Below are 18931 nucleotides of genomic sequence, written 5' to 3'. Positions count from 1 at the left end.
AACTCACTTTGTAGACCAGGCTGGCCTCGAACTCAGAAATCCGCCTGCCTCTGCCTCCCAAGTGCTGGGATTAAAGGCGTGCGCCACCACGCCCGGCGAGCTTTCTTTTTTCAGTCTAGGTTTTAGAGATTATTTTGTTTAATTTCTACAGGTGTTTAGAGTAGCATAGCCATAAAGCAGTGTAATTGCAATTATGAGATCAGTTTTAATTTATTCAGGATATATGTGTTAGGTATTTAACAATAAATTAAGCTGCAAAGACAGGTAATTTGTTTGTGAGCATGTGTCTGTGTCTATCTGAATGTATGGATGGTGCCTGTGAAGACAAGAAGAGGGCAGTGAAACCCTGGAGTCCACCTTTTTTTTTTAAGTTAACCTGTTTAAGTTAAGCTACTGTGTATATCAGATTATATTAACTATACAAAATATGTACAAAGTATAGCTGCTGTCCTTTCTACTCAACTTCATGTTGCGTTATCTAGAAAGAGAGACTATCCTTTCTTAATGATTATGGAGAATTTATCCATGGTTCAGTCTAAGCAGTTAATTTTACTGAACATTTAACCTAAGAATATGACATGGCTCTTATCATCCTCGTTTGTAGATGGGTGTACTACAGGCAGGGAGAAAGTAAGTCCCTCACTTATAGCAACATAATCGTCTTAAGTTCCAAGCTTAAGATGTACCCACAAATTTGTTGCACATAGTAGGAGTCATATTGTTTTAGACAAGGCAAGGCTTTCAAGTCTTAAGCTTTCTCATGATTTTCAGTCTCCACCACCCCTCAGTCTCCACCACCCCTCAGTCTCCACCACCCCCTGAGCCTCCTTGTACTGTCAACGCAAGACAAGTAATTTTCTCTCCTTGTTTAGAGTTTCATTTCCCGATGATGATGCCTGGCATGGGGATCAGAGAGTTCACCAACCCACAGACCATCCTCATTACTGTGGCCTTGCAATCCCTTCGCCTTCTCTTCTGTGGTGATCCTGTTCCATGTCCCATCCTTGCCACTCTCTCCTTCCTCCTCTCCTATCATCATCCATCAGCAGTAACTGAAATCACCCACAACTGTTTTGTCAAGCATCCTACTCCCCAATCAAGCAAGGTTTCTCCATCCATTTGAACCCCATGTCTCTGATGCTGTTTTCCTTCAGTTTCATTTCATCCTTTCCCTTCCTGTTGTCTCAATCAAGTGTTCATAAAACTCACCCACTGGACACATCCTCAATCCCATTGTCCACATCTCTCTTTTTATTAGTAGTCTGGTGAAAAAAATATAAAACCCGATTAAAGACCTTTTCTGCATAGCCTGTGCCCCCACACAGGCAGCTGATGGGCTGGAGAACCCACACACTTGATAGCGACTAACCCAACTGGGCTCCAGTGCTGTGCAGCAGTCATAAGGCTTTCCCAACCCCAAGCTCTCTCCATTTCTGGGACATCTATTTCATACCTTGTCTCCTCAGCTTTCCACACCTCCTCCCTGTCCTCACTCCTAGCTGACGACACTGCTTCCTCTTTCTGCAAGAAAAATAGAAGCAATCAGAAAAGAATATCTGCAAGCTCCCACAAATACATCAACCCACATACTTGCATCTGTGCCCAAATACTCCATCCTCTCTTCTGTTGCTGTGGATAAACCATCTGTGCTCCCAACCAAGGCCAGCCCCTCCTGTGAGCCTTAGATAGTATCCTTACCCTTTCTCTCAAAGAGTTGCAGATATACTTCTTTTGTTCCATTGTCTTCTACACCCCCTTTCCATTGAATACCCTCCTATCACAAACACATGTGCATGTGAGGCACACATACTTGCACATGCATACGTGTGCGCATGTACACAAACACACATGCATACATTATTAAAGTTATTCTATTCACCCTGATTGCCTTCCCAGCTACTGTACAAATACCTTTCTTCCATTAATACATACAAGTGGATAAGAATTATCCAGGCTCCTTCTTGATTTCTCCGTTCTCTCTGGAAACTATTGTAAGGAACCATTACCATCATCTGTCCCAGGCCAGGTTGAAAAAGGTTGGCCTTCTCATCTATTTACTAATATTAGCCCTGCTCATTCCTCGTCCATCAGACACTTTTTGCAAAGAGCGCCTGTGTCCACAAAACTCTTTGTTCATTCAGCTTTCTGCTTTGTTTATTCTGTTTTCTGCTTTTCTCCCTACGCTCCCAGCTATTTCTTGGTAGCCTTTCTGGGTTTTCAACAAAACTTTATTGAACACCTGCATTGTACCAAGTAGTGTTCAGAGCATTTGTGATATGTCCATATGCATAAAGACAGACACAGGTTCCTGGTGTTAATTATATGACTTGTCTTGAGAGGATAAAGTACTTATATCCATATTTTTTGGCTACTTTATTGCGTTCTTTTTCCAACCTTCTTCATCCCAAACCCTTCCAACCCCCAACACAGGGTAGGCAAGTTTAGAGGGCAAAGTGGGTGTCAATCTTGTTAGAACACTTCCTGATGATTAGGGGCATTGAGTTCCTTGGGGCAAGTCCAAACTTCGTCACGAGGATATCCAACTTCTTCCTCTCTCCAAACTTCTCTTTGCTCACAACCACTGGACAAACCACAGTAAAGGGAGTTAGGAGCAGCAGGGGCAGCAGCAGCTTCTCCAGGCTCTGGCATTTTTATAGCCTCACAAGAGTCCCCAGAATTCCAAATTTAAATTGTCTTCAGCTGGCAGAATCACACTCCTGCCAGAGCACAAGACAAATCATACTCAGCTGCTACGGACAATCTGAAAATCTGAAGCATCCCATACCCCACACCAGGAGTTAAAACAGAAACATAGTCACATAACATATTCACATAACATGGCTGCTTTTTTTTTTTTTTTTTAGAAACCACAATGCTCACTACAAGTAGAGAATAAAACTTGGAGGGCAAACAGGCCAGGGGATGTTGATGTTTTACCTTTAGGTAAGAAATCAGGGAAAACTCACGGTAATGATGACCCCAAAGAGGCAAATACATTCATTCCCCTGTGAGGTCTTTGCCCTGGCTCTCCATAAAGAACTTTCTCTCCTAGGTGATAGCCCTGTTTCCCTCCTCTTTCTCTGGGCTGTCACTAGATCTCCCTTCTCCACAGTGTGGGATCCCACTTGGTCCTGTTGAGCCATCTCGGTAACTGAAGGGGGAGTGTTGATAATTCCTACAGTAACAGATATAGGTTTGTCTGTTCCTATGCTGTTTTATCAGTTCTTAGATATTTTCAAATTTACTATGTATGTTCAATACACATCTTCTATGAATATGGGACTCTGATAGTCAGTAAATTCCTATTAGGACTATTTATGGTACTTACAGAAGTTTTCAGTTAGTATCTCCTGATGTATTTTACCCTCTACAAATTCCAGCCTCTCTATTTCCCTAATGATTAGATGTATCTCTCATAAAACCCTTCCCCTTTTCATTTTGTCTTCATCCACATACATATCTGCTGCTTGATCTTTCATTTTAACTGGTTTTGTTTGTCCCTCTGATCTAGGCAATCTCATTCCTTTGTCTAATAAAGTTATGCACTTTATATTTGTAGCATATTCTGTATCTGAGTTTTAAAAACCATTTAACTATTTTCTTTTTTCCCTCTTTGCTACTTATCTTTTTTGCTATTTATAAGTCAACAGAGGATTTTTAATTGGCTTTTTATTTCCTAGCATATCCCTCTCTCCCTCTCTTCCTCTCTCTTCTTCTTCATCCCTCTTTCTCTCCCTCCCTTCTATTCTTTTAGCTTTTTTGAGACAAAGAAGCTCAGGTTCAAACTCACAGAAACCTCAGGTCCTGGTCTAGGTGGTAGCCACCATTGCCCCCTGCGTAGTTTGTCCTACTTCTTCAATAGTTCTTCCTCTACTAACTTGAAATTATCAACTACAGGTATGCTGTGATCATCCTTGAAGCTTAACCATAGATATTTAAAAATATTGGAAATCAGTGCTTTAACCAATGTCTGATCACTGTAAGAAACATGACTTCTTCTTATTTGCACGCTACTGTTCATTATTGAATGCCTGGCATTATCTCAGCTCTGTGTTTCACTGGTTGTTCACTCTTGATAGCTAGCCCTTACACTGGTGACTTCTACTCCCCCTTCCCCCTAGAGTATTTGTTACAAGCTGGACTTAGCCCTCTTACAGGATCAAGGAGAACCGTTTCCAGGGTCTCATCTTGTGCACATTCCAAAGGCCGATGTCCCAAAGCACTGAATTCATGTCTACCCTGGATGGTCTGGTTTTTTGGGTTTTGTTGTTGTTGTTTTGTTTTGTTTCTGTTCTTGCTTACAGCTTGGATCTGTTTTAGACTGTATTTTGCTAAGGGGAATGCTGAACAGTTTTACAGTTTGCTCAGTATCCAGCGGTTTTACAGCCATAGTGTATCCTGAGAACAAGGAGTGTGTGCTAGCTGTGGACTAACTCCTTCACATACCTGTGGAGTGTAAAGAGTTTTCCCCCAGTGGACTGGATATTAAAACTGACAGATATAACAAAGGCGAGGTAGGCGTGAAGGCACAGACTCCTCTGAAGTCACTTGAGGACAGTTTCAGCCAAGCCCATATGCCATGGAGGTGTGTCAGCATGCGGGCAAGCTGGGGGAGTGACTACATCGCTCACCACTGACAGCTGTCCTGAGAACAGCCCTGTCTCCTCTTTCCTCATGGGGTCAGAGATCCTTCCATCTGGTATGAATGACATGTGAGTGAGTGAGTGTGTGTGTGTGTGTGTGTGTGTGTGTGTGTGTACTTATATGCCTAAAGACTTCAAAACATAATGTAGAAAAAAATGTATCAGGGCAAATAGTTCAGACTAAGGTTTAAGACAAAATTAACTTGCTTCTAATGTAGCTACATATCTATAAGCCTGAAGACCTTTTATTACTTTATTTATTATTTATTCATTTGTGTGTGTGCACACACTTGTGCACATGTGGGGGTTAGGACAACTTGTGGGAGTCCTCTTTCCTTTTCCTTTGTCACATGGGTGTCAACTATCAAATTCAAGTTGTTAGGGTTTGTAGCAAGTGAAGTGCCCTTAACCTGCTGAGCCATTTTGCTAATTTATATTCTATTACTTTATTTTTAATTTATATTCTGAATTCTTTTAATTCATATCCTAAAAGTTTTCACTAGTTCACTAAAGTAAATATGTCTCTCTTGTATTCCTGCTTCTTTTTCCATTGTACCAGTCGATAATACTTAATAGAAGTAATATTAATTTGAATTGATCACCTTGGTGGGTTAATACATCAATGACTTATACACTATTATGCATTCTGGTAGATGGAACTTTGCTCAATGTGAGCAAATTCACATAAGCGTCATCCACCCCACTGTTTCCTTTTGTGTGTGTGAAAAGTGGGCTTGGGGTAGTGGCAAAGATGTAGTCTTCTTATAAGTAAGCGTGTGGCTGGTAAAATACACAATAGACAAAGAAAGGCTCACATTAACCTAAAGACCTGGAAAACTGCCAAGAAACAACATCCCTGCACATCACCTCTGAGCTCTCTCTTAGCTGGGGCCTGGTTTCTGCACTCGGGGGAAATTGTTTTTTACCAAAACTATGTTCTCAAAGTATATTGTCATTGGCAAATAGCATTTAAAGTAGCCCTCATGCATTCAACTTGGAAATAACTGGACAGACGCTAATCCCTGTTACCGCTAAGGGGTTAAGTTTGTTGTGTTCAGTTTTCAGAAAAAAAAAAGAAAAGAAAAAAAAAAGAAAGAAAGAAAAAAGAAAAAGAAAACACATCTCATGGTTGTTTCTAGCAGTAACTACACAGTCCTTGGATCTTACACCTTTAAGAGGTCTGACTGCGTTGCTGGGCAGGTGTCATGTGTGTTTAAAGATGCCATGATTGTTAGACACTCCAGCAGAGCGAGCAGCTCCTCCACAACTCATGGATTGCTGTTCTAGGTAAAAGCCTGTGACAGGCTCTGACTGCATGTGAAGGTGGCAGCAGGGACAAATTGTTGAATATATTGACTCATCAGTACAGCCGGCAAATTATGCTTCTCAGCCTCTTGGTAACATGTTTCCTCATTTAAAAACAGTTTTTATTTTTTTAAATTGCATATTAGGATCTGCTTCAAAATACAGATGCCCACAAAAGAGCGTTCCATGAAATCTACCGGACCAGGTCTGTCAATGGGATCCCAATGCCTCCTGATCAGCTAGAGGACATGGCTGAGAGGTAAGAGAATGTCGGATTTTATTTTATTTTTTATTTTTTTGAAGGTTCTTTTTAAAAAAATTGTTAGGTGGATGCTTTTGTATTCTTTTTCACATTTTTCTTTCCCAAGATGAATTGTTACAATTTTAACAGGAATGCTTGCATTTGGTAAATGCAAAGTGGGTTCCCACACAGACGCTAAGAGTGCCAACATTCTAATATATTATTAACTGGAGAGAGTGAGTTGGAACGTTCCCACAGCCTGCAGATCACAGAAACGAGTTCCTCATCATAGGCTGTATTTTTATTCAATACTGTAAGGAACATTATGTAACATTGCAAAAACAGCTTATAAGAGAAACAGATGAGAGATGTGTTAGCGGGGAAGAGAACTAAATCAAAGCCTTCTATCGGTCCTGTTTTCTCTCAGATCCTTGAGCTAAGAAAAGAATTGTTTCCCCTGACTGCGGTGCGAGTTTAAGAAGGCTGCAGTGTAACAGGTTCGGCCAGCCTCCTGTTACTACTAGTTACATCCTGTGAATTCTCCCTGTCTGTTCCGAGGTTTCATTTTGTGTCCTCCACATCCGAGCTGCACTTAATGAAAATGGAGTTTCTCGAACTGAAGTACCGTCTGCTGTCCCTGCTGGTCCTCGCTGAGTCAAAGCTGAAGTCCTGGATCATCAAGTATGGAAGGCGAGAGTCTGTGGAGCTGCTGCTGCAAAGCTATATCGTGAGTCTCTATTGCTCTGACACAGGTCCACCTCATGTCCTCGAAGCTCCCCGTGTGAATAAATAGGCAACTGTTTTTAGTTTTGCACATGGGACTGTCAGTGTTAGATTTGCTGTGTGAGTCTCCTTTCACGACTTTGCTATGCCTGTGTATGTTCAGGCACTGGGCAATTTTGTCTACAAACCTCTATACCATCTTAATTCTTAAATATTATCTCATGTTCTGAGGGTATTGGTCTAGATAATCCTAATTCTATCTAAAGAGTAGCCCTGAATTAAAGAGTGCAGCTGTTCTATTTACATATAGTCAATACAATGTGTTTAATAAAATCAATTGATTTCCTCTTAGTCAACTAATAATCATGCCCTCACACAAATTATTTGCAAGATTTGATTGAAAATATTCATTTTCTGAGCATCTCTGTTCTCTGACATATGTTTAAGGTGGGTTCTCAGCTATAAAATGAAACTGCTAACATATTAGCTTATTAAAATCTGACAAGTCACAGTCATGTACAGATTATGTGCTTGAAACTCATTTTAAAACTGTGTAGTTTTTGTAAGTACCCATTTTGGACCCATAATCAGCTTTGTTACATCTTAATTTTGCTCTTTAACTGATATGTTAGCTACATGAATTTGAAAAAATACAAATATTTACCCTGTGGTTTGTATATCTTCTGGCTAGATTCACTAAAGTGGTCTGGGAAACATTTGTTTCAAAAATCTGTAAACTCTGTTAGAATATGTTCCTTTATCCATTTGTAACTATTTTGGTAAGGAAAAGAAATCCATTTAAAAATATTCTAGTAATTGTCTTAGTCTCATAAATATTAAATGGATTTATACCTTCAGATTTAGTAATCGCAAATGATGCACTCGGCGTAGGACTTGATTGCATAGGCTCTGTGCTTTGTTCCAACAATTTAGGAACAGCCAATCAGAATTAAGTACCTAATAGGACAGCCTTACCAACTTGATGTTCCAAAACAATGGTATTAATAATTCTCTTTGAACTCCTCTAAAGATATATTAAGAGTTGATGTTAATGTCAGTGCTTCCTGCCCACTCCATGAAGTTAAAGAGTTCATTGAGATGCTAACTCACACTGCTCTGCAAGTTTCGTGTATGAGTAGAATGGACCATCACCCTTCATTCCCAACGGGTTTCTATGCATGTACTTCCTCTACTAGTGAAGATCACTAGCTAACGCTTCCGCTTCTTATAAGTAGCTTTAAGCCCCTTTGCGGTGAATAATTTCAATGACTGTGAGTCTCTGAGTATTTCACTTTTCTCCTCAATAAAGACTCACAATGCAGTTAACATAGACGAAAGGCTGTGGAGCTGTCTCTGGAGTTTAAATGTCCCAACCCCATGCCCCAGGTGACACAAGGAGCAAGAAATGGAGTCAGAATTTGAGTCTAGATATTTCCATGTAAAAAAAGAATCTTATAAGAAACACTTGTCAGTAAAAAGGCCTATGGTCAATGAGCTCAGGCAACAAAAAGGAGGTGGGACAATGGGAGGAAGGAGAGGATTCTGGGAAACAGTAAGTGGTGTGAAGATTCACCCAGAAGCATAGAGGAGGTCAGAAGCATGTGAGCTGAGCAGAGGTAACCGGCCACATGGATGAACACAGGATAGAATAAAAAGAGATTTGCCCCAGACTTAGACACATGAAGCAGACTAAAGGTAACCAACCATGTGGCATAGACTAGTTTGTATGGCTTAAATAGCTAGTCAAAGCATGGGCCAAAGCTTGTAGCCTAGGCATTTATAAATAAATAGTCTTAGAGTCAGCATTCTGAGAGCAGGGGCTGGAAAGAGAAAAAAGCTGACTTATTTTTTTATATTTCAAAATCAAAAGCCCTCATAGGCATGCATCACTTTTACCCTCTAAATACATAACTTGTGAAAATAATTAACCAAAATACCATAATAACCAATAGTCATCAACGAAAAATATTGATGACTATTGAATTGTAGTGAATAAAAAATTGTTGTTCTCCTAAACATTACTTCCTCTTAGAATGTTTAAAACTGAATAATGTTTTATGCTTCTGCACAGCTGTAGTTTGGTCGCCACTGGCATTCACCTCTGGGCCAGGCAACATGGTAGAAAGCTGGGGCGCACTGAAGCATTGCCACAGGGACGCATGCTCTCCTCACACGTCAGCGATTCGCTACCCACGGAACCGTAGTGAATGATTGACATTTCTGTACTGTTGCATCTTTGCACAGTTTTTCCCTTTCTATCATGATGACAGTAGTAGTAGAATATTGGAGACCCTTCTAAAGCCCAGATTTTGTGCACTGCCTTTTTTCTTTTCTTTTCTTTTCTTTTTTTTTAATTTTTCGAGACAGGGTTTCTCTGTGTAGCCCTGGCTGTCCTGGAACTCACTTTGTAGACCAGGCTGGCCTCGAACTCAGAAATCATCCTGCCTCTGCCTCCCGAGTGCTGGGATTAAAGGCATGCACCACCACGCCCAGCGCCTTTTTTCAGTGTCACAGCACATGAGTGGCTCTCGTCTCGTCCTCTGGTGCTTTCAGAGAAATCCCACTCATTCCAGAACAGACTGTTCCAAAAAGTGTGAAGATTTTTCAATAAAACTATAAAGTCAGTTATTTAAACCTAACTCTTTTCTCCCTCACTTAAGACTATAAGCACGGCACTTTCCTGTATTTTATAATAAAGGAGATGATACTCAGCCTATGAAGACTCCACGATTAGCTTTCCCGGCGTTGGTGTTTCACTTGACGTTAATCACATGCAGAGAAAAGGGAGTGCACATTGTAAGGGTTGGAGAATTTTGGCTATGCTTCCTAGCTGAGCTATGAGCCGATGAGGACTTTACATTTTTGAAAAGTAAATGCCTTTATGTTTGTTATGAAAGCAATTAGACCATCACTGATAGTCACTGAAACTGCACAGCTCTTGCTGTCAAGCCTGAGCTCAGTCCCATGTGGCCTACATGTAGAACCAACTTCCACAAGTTGTTTTCTGACTTTTATAAGTATACCATGGCACATATATCCTGATATATAAAGCATACACACAAATAAATAAATTTAAATTTAATAAAAACTATTTAAATGTTAGACCATATGCTACTGATCAGTGATTGTAGAAAGCATTGGCTAGGCACCTTTGATGTCAGAATTGTTTGCAGTGGTCTTGATAATAAACATGGAGCGTCCATTTTTGCTAGGTAAACAGGGATTCAATGTTTCTATTTTTCATCTGATAGAAAGAAAATGTCTTGAATTGTAGAGATTTCAAGTCCACCATAAATAACACAAACACTTACCTTACCATTCACAACAATTTTTAATGTAAATGGACAGCCCTAATAAAATTTAAAGGATTTATAATTAGCTGGTTTAGCTTTCTTGGTGAAATGAATGAGGTTTTATTTATTATGTCTGTACATTAAAGGCAGAAATGTTCTCACCTCTAATATTTTGGTTTCGACATCATTAAGTAGTAACTTAACTTTTCTTACTTTATCATCCATGCTAATAATAGTCCATTTGATTTCATACTCCAGTTTTAGCCACATTATTAATAAAGTAAATTAACCACGTCATTTTAAATTAAAATGTGCATTTCCCTGAGAGACATGTCTAATACAGTAAAACGGAGGCTTCGTGAGCTCCTGTGAGCGTGGCTGTCCCAGACAACTTCACTGTTCAGTGGCTTCTCCAAGCCACTGGGGCCGGTAAATGTTTGAAATAACAAATAGGATTCTTATAAAATTAATTGTCTAATTGTTCTCACAGGAAAGCTCAATCAATGATAATGAATTCTTTGGTTTTATTCTTATCTTGCCTCCTATTTTTAGGCCTGAGACAATGCTAGAAATAAGCATTTTCTTTTTATTCACCTGTAATTAATTTGAAAGTTAGTCAGGCAAGGATATTTTAAGCAGCCAAGGCACTATGGCTGCCAGTCTCTAGTCTTCAGCATTCACGGCTTCTTGCGGTTTGCAGTAACTTCACAGAGACAATAGTTTTCTCTGTCAAGAGCTGTTGTTTCTTCAATTGCTCAAACACCATTTTGAGTATTAACTATAACATTCCATTTTTAAACCAAAATGGCTTGCTTGTTTGATTAGAATGGCCCACCATTTAAGGTCAAATTATTCTTTTCCCTCTTTTGGGAGTAAGAGTAGGACTTAAGACTAAGTAATACATTTTCTAGACAACTATTGTCATATTCCATTCTCAGCTAAACAAAAATCCCTATTAAAGTCATTCAATAAAATAATCACAGAACCCTCTCGGACCATGGAATTAATAGCTTTCTGTATCCACTTTATTTCTAGAGAATAATTTATAAATGTGCTGTAAATATTAAACACTCCTCACTGTAGTTAGTATTTAATGTAATAGAATATATAATTATATCTTATATAATACAATTACATATAACATATAATTATACATATAGGATATATATGTGTGTATGTATGTGTGTGTATATATATATATATATGTGTGTGTGTGTGTATATATATATATATATTTATATATAATGTTTAATGTAAATAAACAACCGTGATAAAATTTTAAAAGGTTTATATATAATTGTCTGATTTAGCTCTCTCGGTGAAAGTAATGTGCTTTTATTATGTCTATCTATAAATGAAAGGCAGAAATGTTCTTACTTCTAATATTTTTGTTTCAACATCTTAAGTGGTGCCTTAACTTTTCTTATCATCCATGCTAAGAGTACATTTGATTCTATAACCCAGTTTTAGCCATATTTTTAATAAACTAAATTATATCATTTTAATTTAAATATGCATATATAAGTATATGTAATATATAGTATATATTCTTAATATTCTCGACATATAATATATTGTATGCATATAATATATAATTATTATTATAATATATTAGCATACAATATATGATATAGGGTTTTATATTGAAACAAGGTAACTAGTGGTAAAGATCTAAGAATGTTCATGATACTGTTTTATGAGCCATTTTTGCCTCTATATGAAACATCAGTTAGCATGTTATACAGATCTGCTAGCACACTGTACAAGGCTCCAGTTTGTAAAGCATAACTTTGCATTTTATCATAGTGATAATCTTTCTTAACTATTTTAATTGATAAACTCTTAGAATTCATTCTGCTAGTAGGAGAACTGGAAGAGATTTTGGAGACACATTGCTATCTATAATTGTATTAATTTTCTACTTGGAGTAATAAGTACAATCTTTTAAACAGCATGGGGGGGGGTAGGGAGTTAAGCGTTAATACAAAGTTTACCTAAGACTTTTTTTTTTGAGTTCTCACTTTCATTGTCTCTATGCAGTAATACTGATTTTATTTTGTATGTAGACTCTGTACAGATTAACACAAAGCTGTATCTTAGTCTGTACTCTTTTTGGGGGGAGGCTAGTTAATTGGAATATGAAACCATCCTTAATATGGGCAGCATATACAATTATTTTTAAACTTTTTACTTCTTTATTTTTAACCAAAGTGTTTTCACTGTCATATATTTTTAACTGGAATTTCCTCAAAGCAGTCAGTCATCCCCCAGGGCTAGTGTTCAAAGAACAGCAGACTTCTATAGCTCCAACACAGCGGGACATTAAAGTGTCCCCCAAATTTAGCACTTTCTAAATGTTAGTCCCAGATCCTCTGGAGAAAATTCTGTTCTTTGGGAAAAAAAAAACTTTGCAGAGTAAAGAAATAGAATGTTTTCTCCGTCTGGTGCTTAGTTGGTACTGAGAATGTAGGCACAGGGTATGGGTCACATAGAACCCGAGTAATTCATGACAGTGGAATTAATTTTGCATTTTCCAATAGAATGAGGTTGGTAGCCTTGGAGAAAATACCCATAAGCTTATAAGGCAGATTAAACCTTGTCGTTTGTGGTCAAGCCTAACGTTCGCTAACTGCTGACCAATTGTGCATCCCTCTCTAGTCTTTTATAGAAAACAGCAAGTTCTTTGAACAGTATGAAGTGACATACCAGATCCTGAAACAGACAGCTGAAATATACGTCAAAGCAGATGGCTCAGGTAAAACTCACAGCACACTTGGGATTTGCAGAAGGGGCTGGGGTCGGAGGGAAAGAGAAGAGAAAGTAAGGATGACTGGGGGGAATATGGTCCAGGTTTTTCTTTTTTCTTTTTTAAATAGCATTATGAAAATTCCCTAACGAAATGTAACTTGTTTTGATGCCAACTTAAGGAGCACTTAAAATCAACAGGTTTCTATGGGGTCAGATCAAGTATAGTTTTACTATGTAGACTCTTTGTGACTATACACTTAGGGTAATTGTGTGAGGTGTCTGTCTTGCATATTGATACTTTTTTTCCTGTGTGTAATCTTCTAAGATAAAATAAAAATAACCATTCCTTTTTCTAAGTTGCAATTTTTCAGCCTAGCTGCAATTGCAAGGGGATTACAAATTGTGGAATAACTTGAATATAGATAGGAGAGCTTAAGTTACTGTGGAGATAAACTTTGGAAGCCATGTTTGCTTACAGCCTGTAGATGTTGCCACACTTGCTGGGAATAGAATCTTGTATTTCTGATCGATGCCCTTGTTTCTGGTGCTTAAGAACATAGGGAAATAGAGAGAGGGTTTTATGTACAGAATGGAGTCTCTGATTGACTGTTTCTGATTCAGTGGAGGAAGCTGAGAACGTGATGAAATTCATGAGTGAAACCACTGCCCAGTGGAGGAATCTCTCCGTGGAGGTGCGGAGTGTACGGAGCATGCTGGAGGAGGTGATCTCCAACTGGGATCGCTATGGTGATACCGTGGCTAGTCTCCAAGCCTGGCTAGAAGATGCAGAGAAAATGCTAAGCCAATCAGAAAATGCCAAGAAGGTAAGGCTCTTCACAGGAAAGGAAGAGGCGTGCTCCAGGTTCATGAATGAGAGATTCTCTCTGAGCATGTCAGAGAGTTATGACTTCACTCAGGAACCCTTCTTAAGGGAGTTACGCCAGCTGAGTTAAACGATCTGTAAATAGTGTCTAGTCAAAGCTCTGTGAAGAGAGATCTCTGTTTTTCCAACGATCTAACATTCTCTCTCATTCAGAAAGGCAGCAAGTTATACTCATCAACTTCTCATGAAGGGGTAGCTAAATCTCAGGGGCAGCAGACAGTGCTATCTGCACTCTGAGGTCTGTATAGATGGGCCTGTCTAGGTTTCTTATTCACAGCTGTTGTTACCTACACAAGGCCTACATCTGTGCATGTGCGCATGCACACACACACAGACACACATACACACACACACGAGGAGGGTACTTAATCTGTGTATCAGTACATCCATGGAATAGTGGGACCACCACAGTCTTGAACTCTTTAGATATTTTCTTTTGGGTTTCATAATCTAAAATGAATAGAAGCCAGTTACTGTGAATAGAAGCTATTACTGTGTTCAGTGTCCTTGCCCTCAGTGTCTGGCCTGAAAAATATTTCCTTTGAAATCTGAATGTAATATACACTTATGTATACATATATATTCAAATTTTAGACTGCTTATAGTCATTTTTACGGGCCTGAACAACAAGAAAATGCCTCTGCCGTTTGCATAATTGACTGCTCCTTCTTATATAAAATGAAAATTAAAAAAAGTGGCCTCTTGCTTTATTTTCTTTTCAACAAAAAATGCCATAGATGTTCTTACATGATAACATAAACAGTCAGGTGCACTGTCATGTGCCTGGAGTCCCAGCCGTTTATTTGACTCAGGATGGAGGATTGCTTGAGTCTGCAAGTGTAGGACTTGCCTGGGCAGCAAGTCTGGTGCCTGATTGTTCAAAGCAAAAAGATGGGCTTGGGAGACAGCCTGGATGGTAAAGTGCTTGGTAAGGACTTGCTTTGAGTCCCTGGAATCCATGTAAACATATGTAGGTGCGGTGGCACATGACTGAAGTTCTTGTGCAGGGAGGCAAAGACAGATGGGTTTCTATGACTCACTGGCCAGGCAACACACTTGCTTAACACACTTGGCAGGCTCCAGGCCAGTAAGAGACCCCAGCTCAAAAGAAAACAGAAAAATAAAAGGTAAATAACAGGATCCTCAATGTGTGAAGGAAAATACCTGAAGTCCAATGTTGTCCTCTGGCTTCCACATGCACTTGTGTGTGGCCACAAGTGTAGCCAGGAAACCACTAATGTGCGCACCCATGCACGCGCGCACACACACACACACACATCTGCATGTACGTGTACATGCGACGGAAGAAAAATGAAAAACAAAGACATCTGGCATTCCTAGCTCACATTCTGAAGTCTTGTTCACAATCTGAGTTTTGGAAGAGATTTGATATCTGTCTTAAAGCTTCCACGCACTTTTAAACAACAGACCTTCTTGGTTTGGTTCTTGTGATATCGATAATTAGTATTTGGTATGTGACTTATGAGTGCGTGTCCTTCCTCGCTTAGGATTTTTTTCGAAATCTGCCTCACTGGATTCAGCAGCACACAGCTATGAACGATGCCGGGAATTTCCTGATTGAGACCTGCGATGAGATTGTTTCTCGAGACCTTAAACAGCAGTTGCTCTTATTGAACGGTCGATGGAGGGAGCTCTTCATGGAAGTCAAACAAGTATGTCTTTCAAACCAACACTCACTTCTGATGCGTGTGCCATCAGTGTGCAGCAACTTGCTGACAGCCAGTTTTACTGCGATTATTAGGGTGGAATAGAGAACTGTTAAAAACTGCCTGAGTTTTATTGCTAATTATTCATTCTTGTCTGTTCATGGTGGAGAACAGTAACAAAACATAGTGTTCGGTTAAGGATTATGTTGACATATGGCGCCTGCATAGGCAAAGAGATTTGTTTTTCAAATTCTGGCTTCTTACTGCTTACTTGTTCCTTGTTTCTTTCTTTCTTTCTTTTTTTTTTTTTCTGTTAAGGTAACTGGATTTATTTCAAACTTATCTAAAATAAGAATCAGGAATTAGAATTTTTCTTACCGTATATGAGGCTATCTCCCAGCGAAGGCTGTGGGCTTCTAGAATCACAGCTTTGATGACTTTCAAATACTTCTTTCCCCACTCCTCAGTACGCAAGAGCAGACGAGATGGACAGAATGAAGAAAGAATATATAGACGTCACTACCACCCTCTTTGGTTTTGCAACTGAAGCCCACAGGAAACTCTCTGAGCCTTTAGAAGTTTCTCTTATCAATGTCAAGTTATTAATTCAAGACTTGGAGGTAAGGACTATCTGTATCAAAGAAATGAAACACATTCTGTAAAAATAAAAACTAGACAGGCTGTCCAGGTCTACAGAAAACTGTTTCTGAGTCTGAGAGATCATTTTGACAGGTCTACATATTTGTTGGCTTGTGCAGAAAATAAACTTGAATTTTTGGAAGGTATCTTTTGAAAATATGAAGTAACTTCAAAATAACTTTTCAACATGGGGTTCTTTTCCTACATACAAATTATAAAACATTAGGAAAACAAAAACAAACAAACAAAAAACCCCTTTAGACAGGACTTCCAAATAAATGCCCTAAACAATACAGGGTTTGCTGCATGAATTTGGCCTTGGCATTTTCTTAAAAGCTTGTATGTTTCAAAAGTGAAATAATGGAGTTATTTACTGACAGGAGAAGTTTGAACAATTATTTGAATGAAAAAAAAATAGACCAGAGTGTTGTCTTTTTAAATTTTTGTAGTTTAAAATTTTTAAAGTAAATATACATAGGAAAAAAAGAGTATCAACCATGGTGAACTGTTGACTTTAGCTGCCACCATGTGAGATGATAAGAAATTAAAATTTCCACCATGCTAAATTTCCAAGTTTTCTCCAGTGACAATATGTATGTATTTTTATAAAGTAAATATCATTTTAACTCCCATTTTATTGTTATTTATTCAATTTACATCCTGATTGCTATCTCCATTTCCTTCTCCTCTGAGAAGGTGGAGACTCCCTTCTGTATATCCCACCACACTAGTATATCAAGTCTCTGTGGGGCTAGGTGCATCCTCTCTCACTGAGGCCAGACGAGGCAGCCCAACTAGAAGAGAATATTCCACAGAAGACCAAGCTGTACATCTGCTGCATATGTGAAAGGGTAGGGGTGGAGGTAGGCTTGGGGGAAGGGGTGCTAGATCTAGCCCATGTATGCTCTTTGGTTGGTAGTTCACACTCTGAGAGTCCAAGGGGTCCAGGTTAATTGACACCACTAGTCTTCCTGTGGAGTTCCTATCTCTTTCAGGATCCTCAATCCTTCCCCCAAATCTTCCATAAGAATAAAAAAAATATGGAACTCTTCACGAATTTGTATGTCAACCTTGCACAGGATCCATGGTAATCTTCTCTGTATCATTCCAATTTTAGTATATGTACTGCTGAAGCGAGCACCAGTTGAATTCTTAAAGTCAAGATTTCCCCCTGTATTACTTACATGCATTTGCATGCATTGCATGTATGAATATTTTAATATTACATTAGCCTATTTTAGAAAGTGTAAAGATTACATCAAATAATCTTGGCACTGACTTAAGAATATCTGATCATTTTTAAAAGAAAATTTAGTGTATGCATATAGTATAGTGCTGTCTGTATGTCATTTAAGACCAAAAGCAATGGCTTTCCTAAAGGAGTTGCTAGTGCAGATAGACTTTCACAAAATGCATACAGATGTTTTTGTCCCTCTTTCTGTGGTATTCTGCACTAAAAAGGAGATGTGTTGTGCACTAATTGAGCTGCTTCAATGACTCATGCAGGATCTTGAGAAGAGGGTGCCTGTGATGGATGCTCAGTACAAGACGATTGCCAAGAAGGCACAGCTCTTTGCCAAAGAAAGTCCCCAAGAAGAAGCGAATGAAATGCTTACAACCATGTCCAAGCTCAAAGAACAGCTATCCAAGGTGGGAGAAGATTTCATGCTACACCACACGGTGGAGCAACCATACTGCCTTGCAGTGGTTTCTATCTCCATGGTTACCCATGGATACATCCTTGACTTGCCCACCTTTTAGCTACCCTGAGGTCCTTGATATAAAAATTTTGATATGTATTTAAAAAATAAAATGGGATGCTGATACCTTTTTGACATCTCTCCTAATTTAGGACTGCTCTAAGCTCTGCTTCAGTAGAAAAGTCTGGGTTTTTTAGGAGAGAGCTGTTAAATGTTATAAAACAGAGGGTATAGAAGGAGAGATGGAGACAGATGTAGGACAAAGCAGAGGAGGAGGATGGAGAAGAAGAGGAAGAAGAGAAGACTATACTATTGCATTGAGATTTTTGTTAAGATTTACTTAATATAAATCCAGTTTTTATACTAACATGGCCTCCTGTAGTTGACAGACTTTTTTATCAAGAGCTTTGAGTGTTCCATTAGAAACCTTTATCTAAATGTGAGTTTTAAGACAATTTCATTGCTTTCAAATTCCCTACTAAGTGCGGGTAATTACCTTCCAGCAAACAGGAGGAGTGAAGATAAGCACAGGAACCATGGTTTTGTATGAGGAGGAGTCAGAGGATAAATGAAGGCTGAAGTGCCTTTGAAGTCAGAGAGAAGAGCTAGCATACAAGGTGAAATCAGTATTGAAGGATTAATGGAAAAGATGTACAAATGCAAAGAAGAGTGAAAATAGGTGAATAATAGGCTTAAAAGACAAAAATGTCAGCCTGGCGTTCATTGTAAATATTTCAGTTAAATTTATTCTGACATTCTAGTTGGAAGTAGTTTTAACTTAATGGTACCAAACAATTTTACTCTTCTATACCAGTAAAATTTGCTCAAATGTACAATAAAAGAAGCCACTGTTTCCAACTTTCCAACAACTTGCTGGACTATATATGCATGGCTTTGTGGTTTGCACCTCTCATGCTGGGCCAGGTGCAGTAGTTAAGGACCACGTTTGAGAAAGTTGATATCTTGTGCTCATCTAAGCTAGCACTCTCTCTTTCTCTTTCTCCTTCTCCTTCTCCTTCTCCTTCTCCTTCTCCTTCTCCTTCTCCTTCTCCTTCTCCTTCTCCTTCTCCTTCTCCTTCTCCTTCTCTT

At 38.9% G+C, this 18931-nt stretch overlaps 1 protein-coding gene and 1 non-coding gene across 14 annotated transcripts in view; one reads left to right on the top strand and one right to left on the bottom strand.

Annotated features, from left to right (window-relative positions):
• Positions 1-18931, top strand: part of Syne1 (spectrin repeat containing nuclear envelope protein 1) — a 444430-nt gene that overhangs the window by 105606 nt on the left and 319893 nt on the right. For 12 of the 13 annotated variants that reach the window (XM_029482408.1, XM_029482403.1, XM_029482399.1 and 9 more), the window contains 7 exons: positions 6095-6207; positions 6748-6916; positions 12864-12960; positions 13575-13777; positions 15345-15509; positions 15971-16123; positions 17649-17792. In XM_029482408.1, coding sequence (XP_029338268.1) covers positions 6095-6207; positions 6748-6916; positions 12864-12960; positions 13575-13777; positions 15345-15509; positions 15971-16123; positions 17649-17792 — 1044 coding nt within the window. Of the gene's footprint in view, positions 1-5870; positions 5931-6094; positions 6208-6747; positions 6917-12863; positions 12961-13574; positions 13778-15344; positions 15510-15970; positions 16124-17648; positions 17793-18931 lie in introns of those variants that run through there. The other variant, XM_029482409.1, reaches the window with a different exon arrangement.
• LOC115032297 lies at positions 17177-17283 on the bottom strand. Its single transcript, XR_003837937.1, has one exon. It is a non-coding gene; the product is annotated as a U6 spliceosomal RNA (small nuclear RNA).

Source organism: Mus caroli, chromosome 10 (assembly GCF_900094665.2).
Source record: "Mus caroli chromosome 10, CAROLI_EIJ_v1.1, whole genome shotgun sequence".
NCBI classification, from domain to species: domain Eukaryota; kingdom Metazoa; phylum Chordata; class Mammalia; order Rodentia; family Muridae; genus Mus; species Mus caroli.
This window is presented reverse-complemented; position numbering and strand designations above follow the sequence as displayed.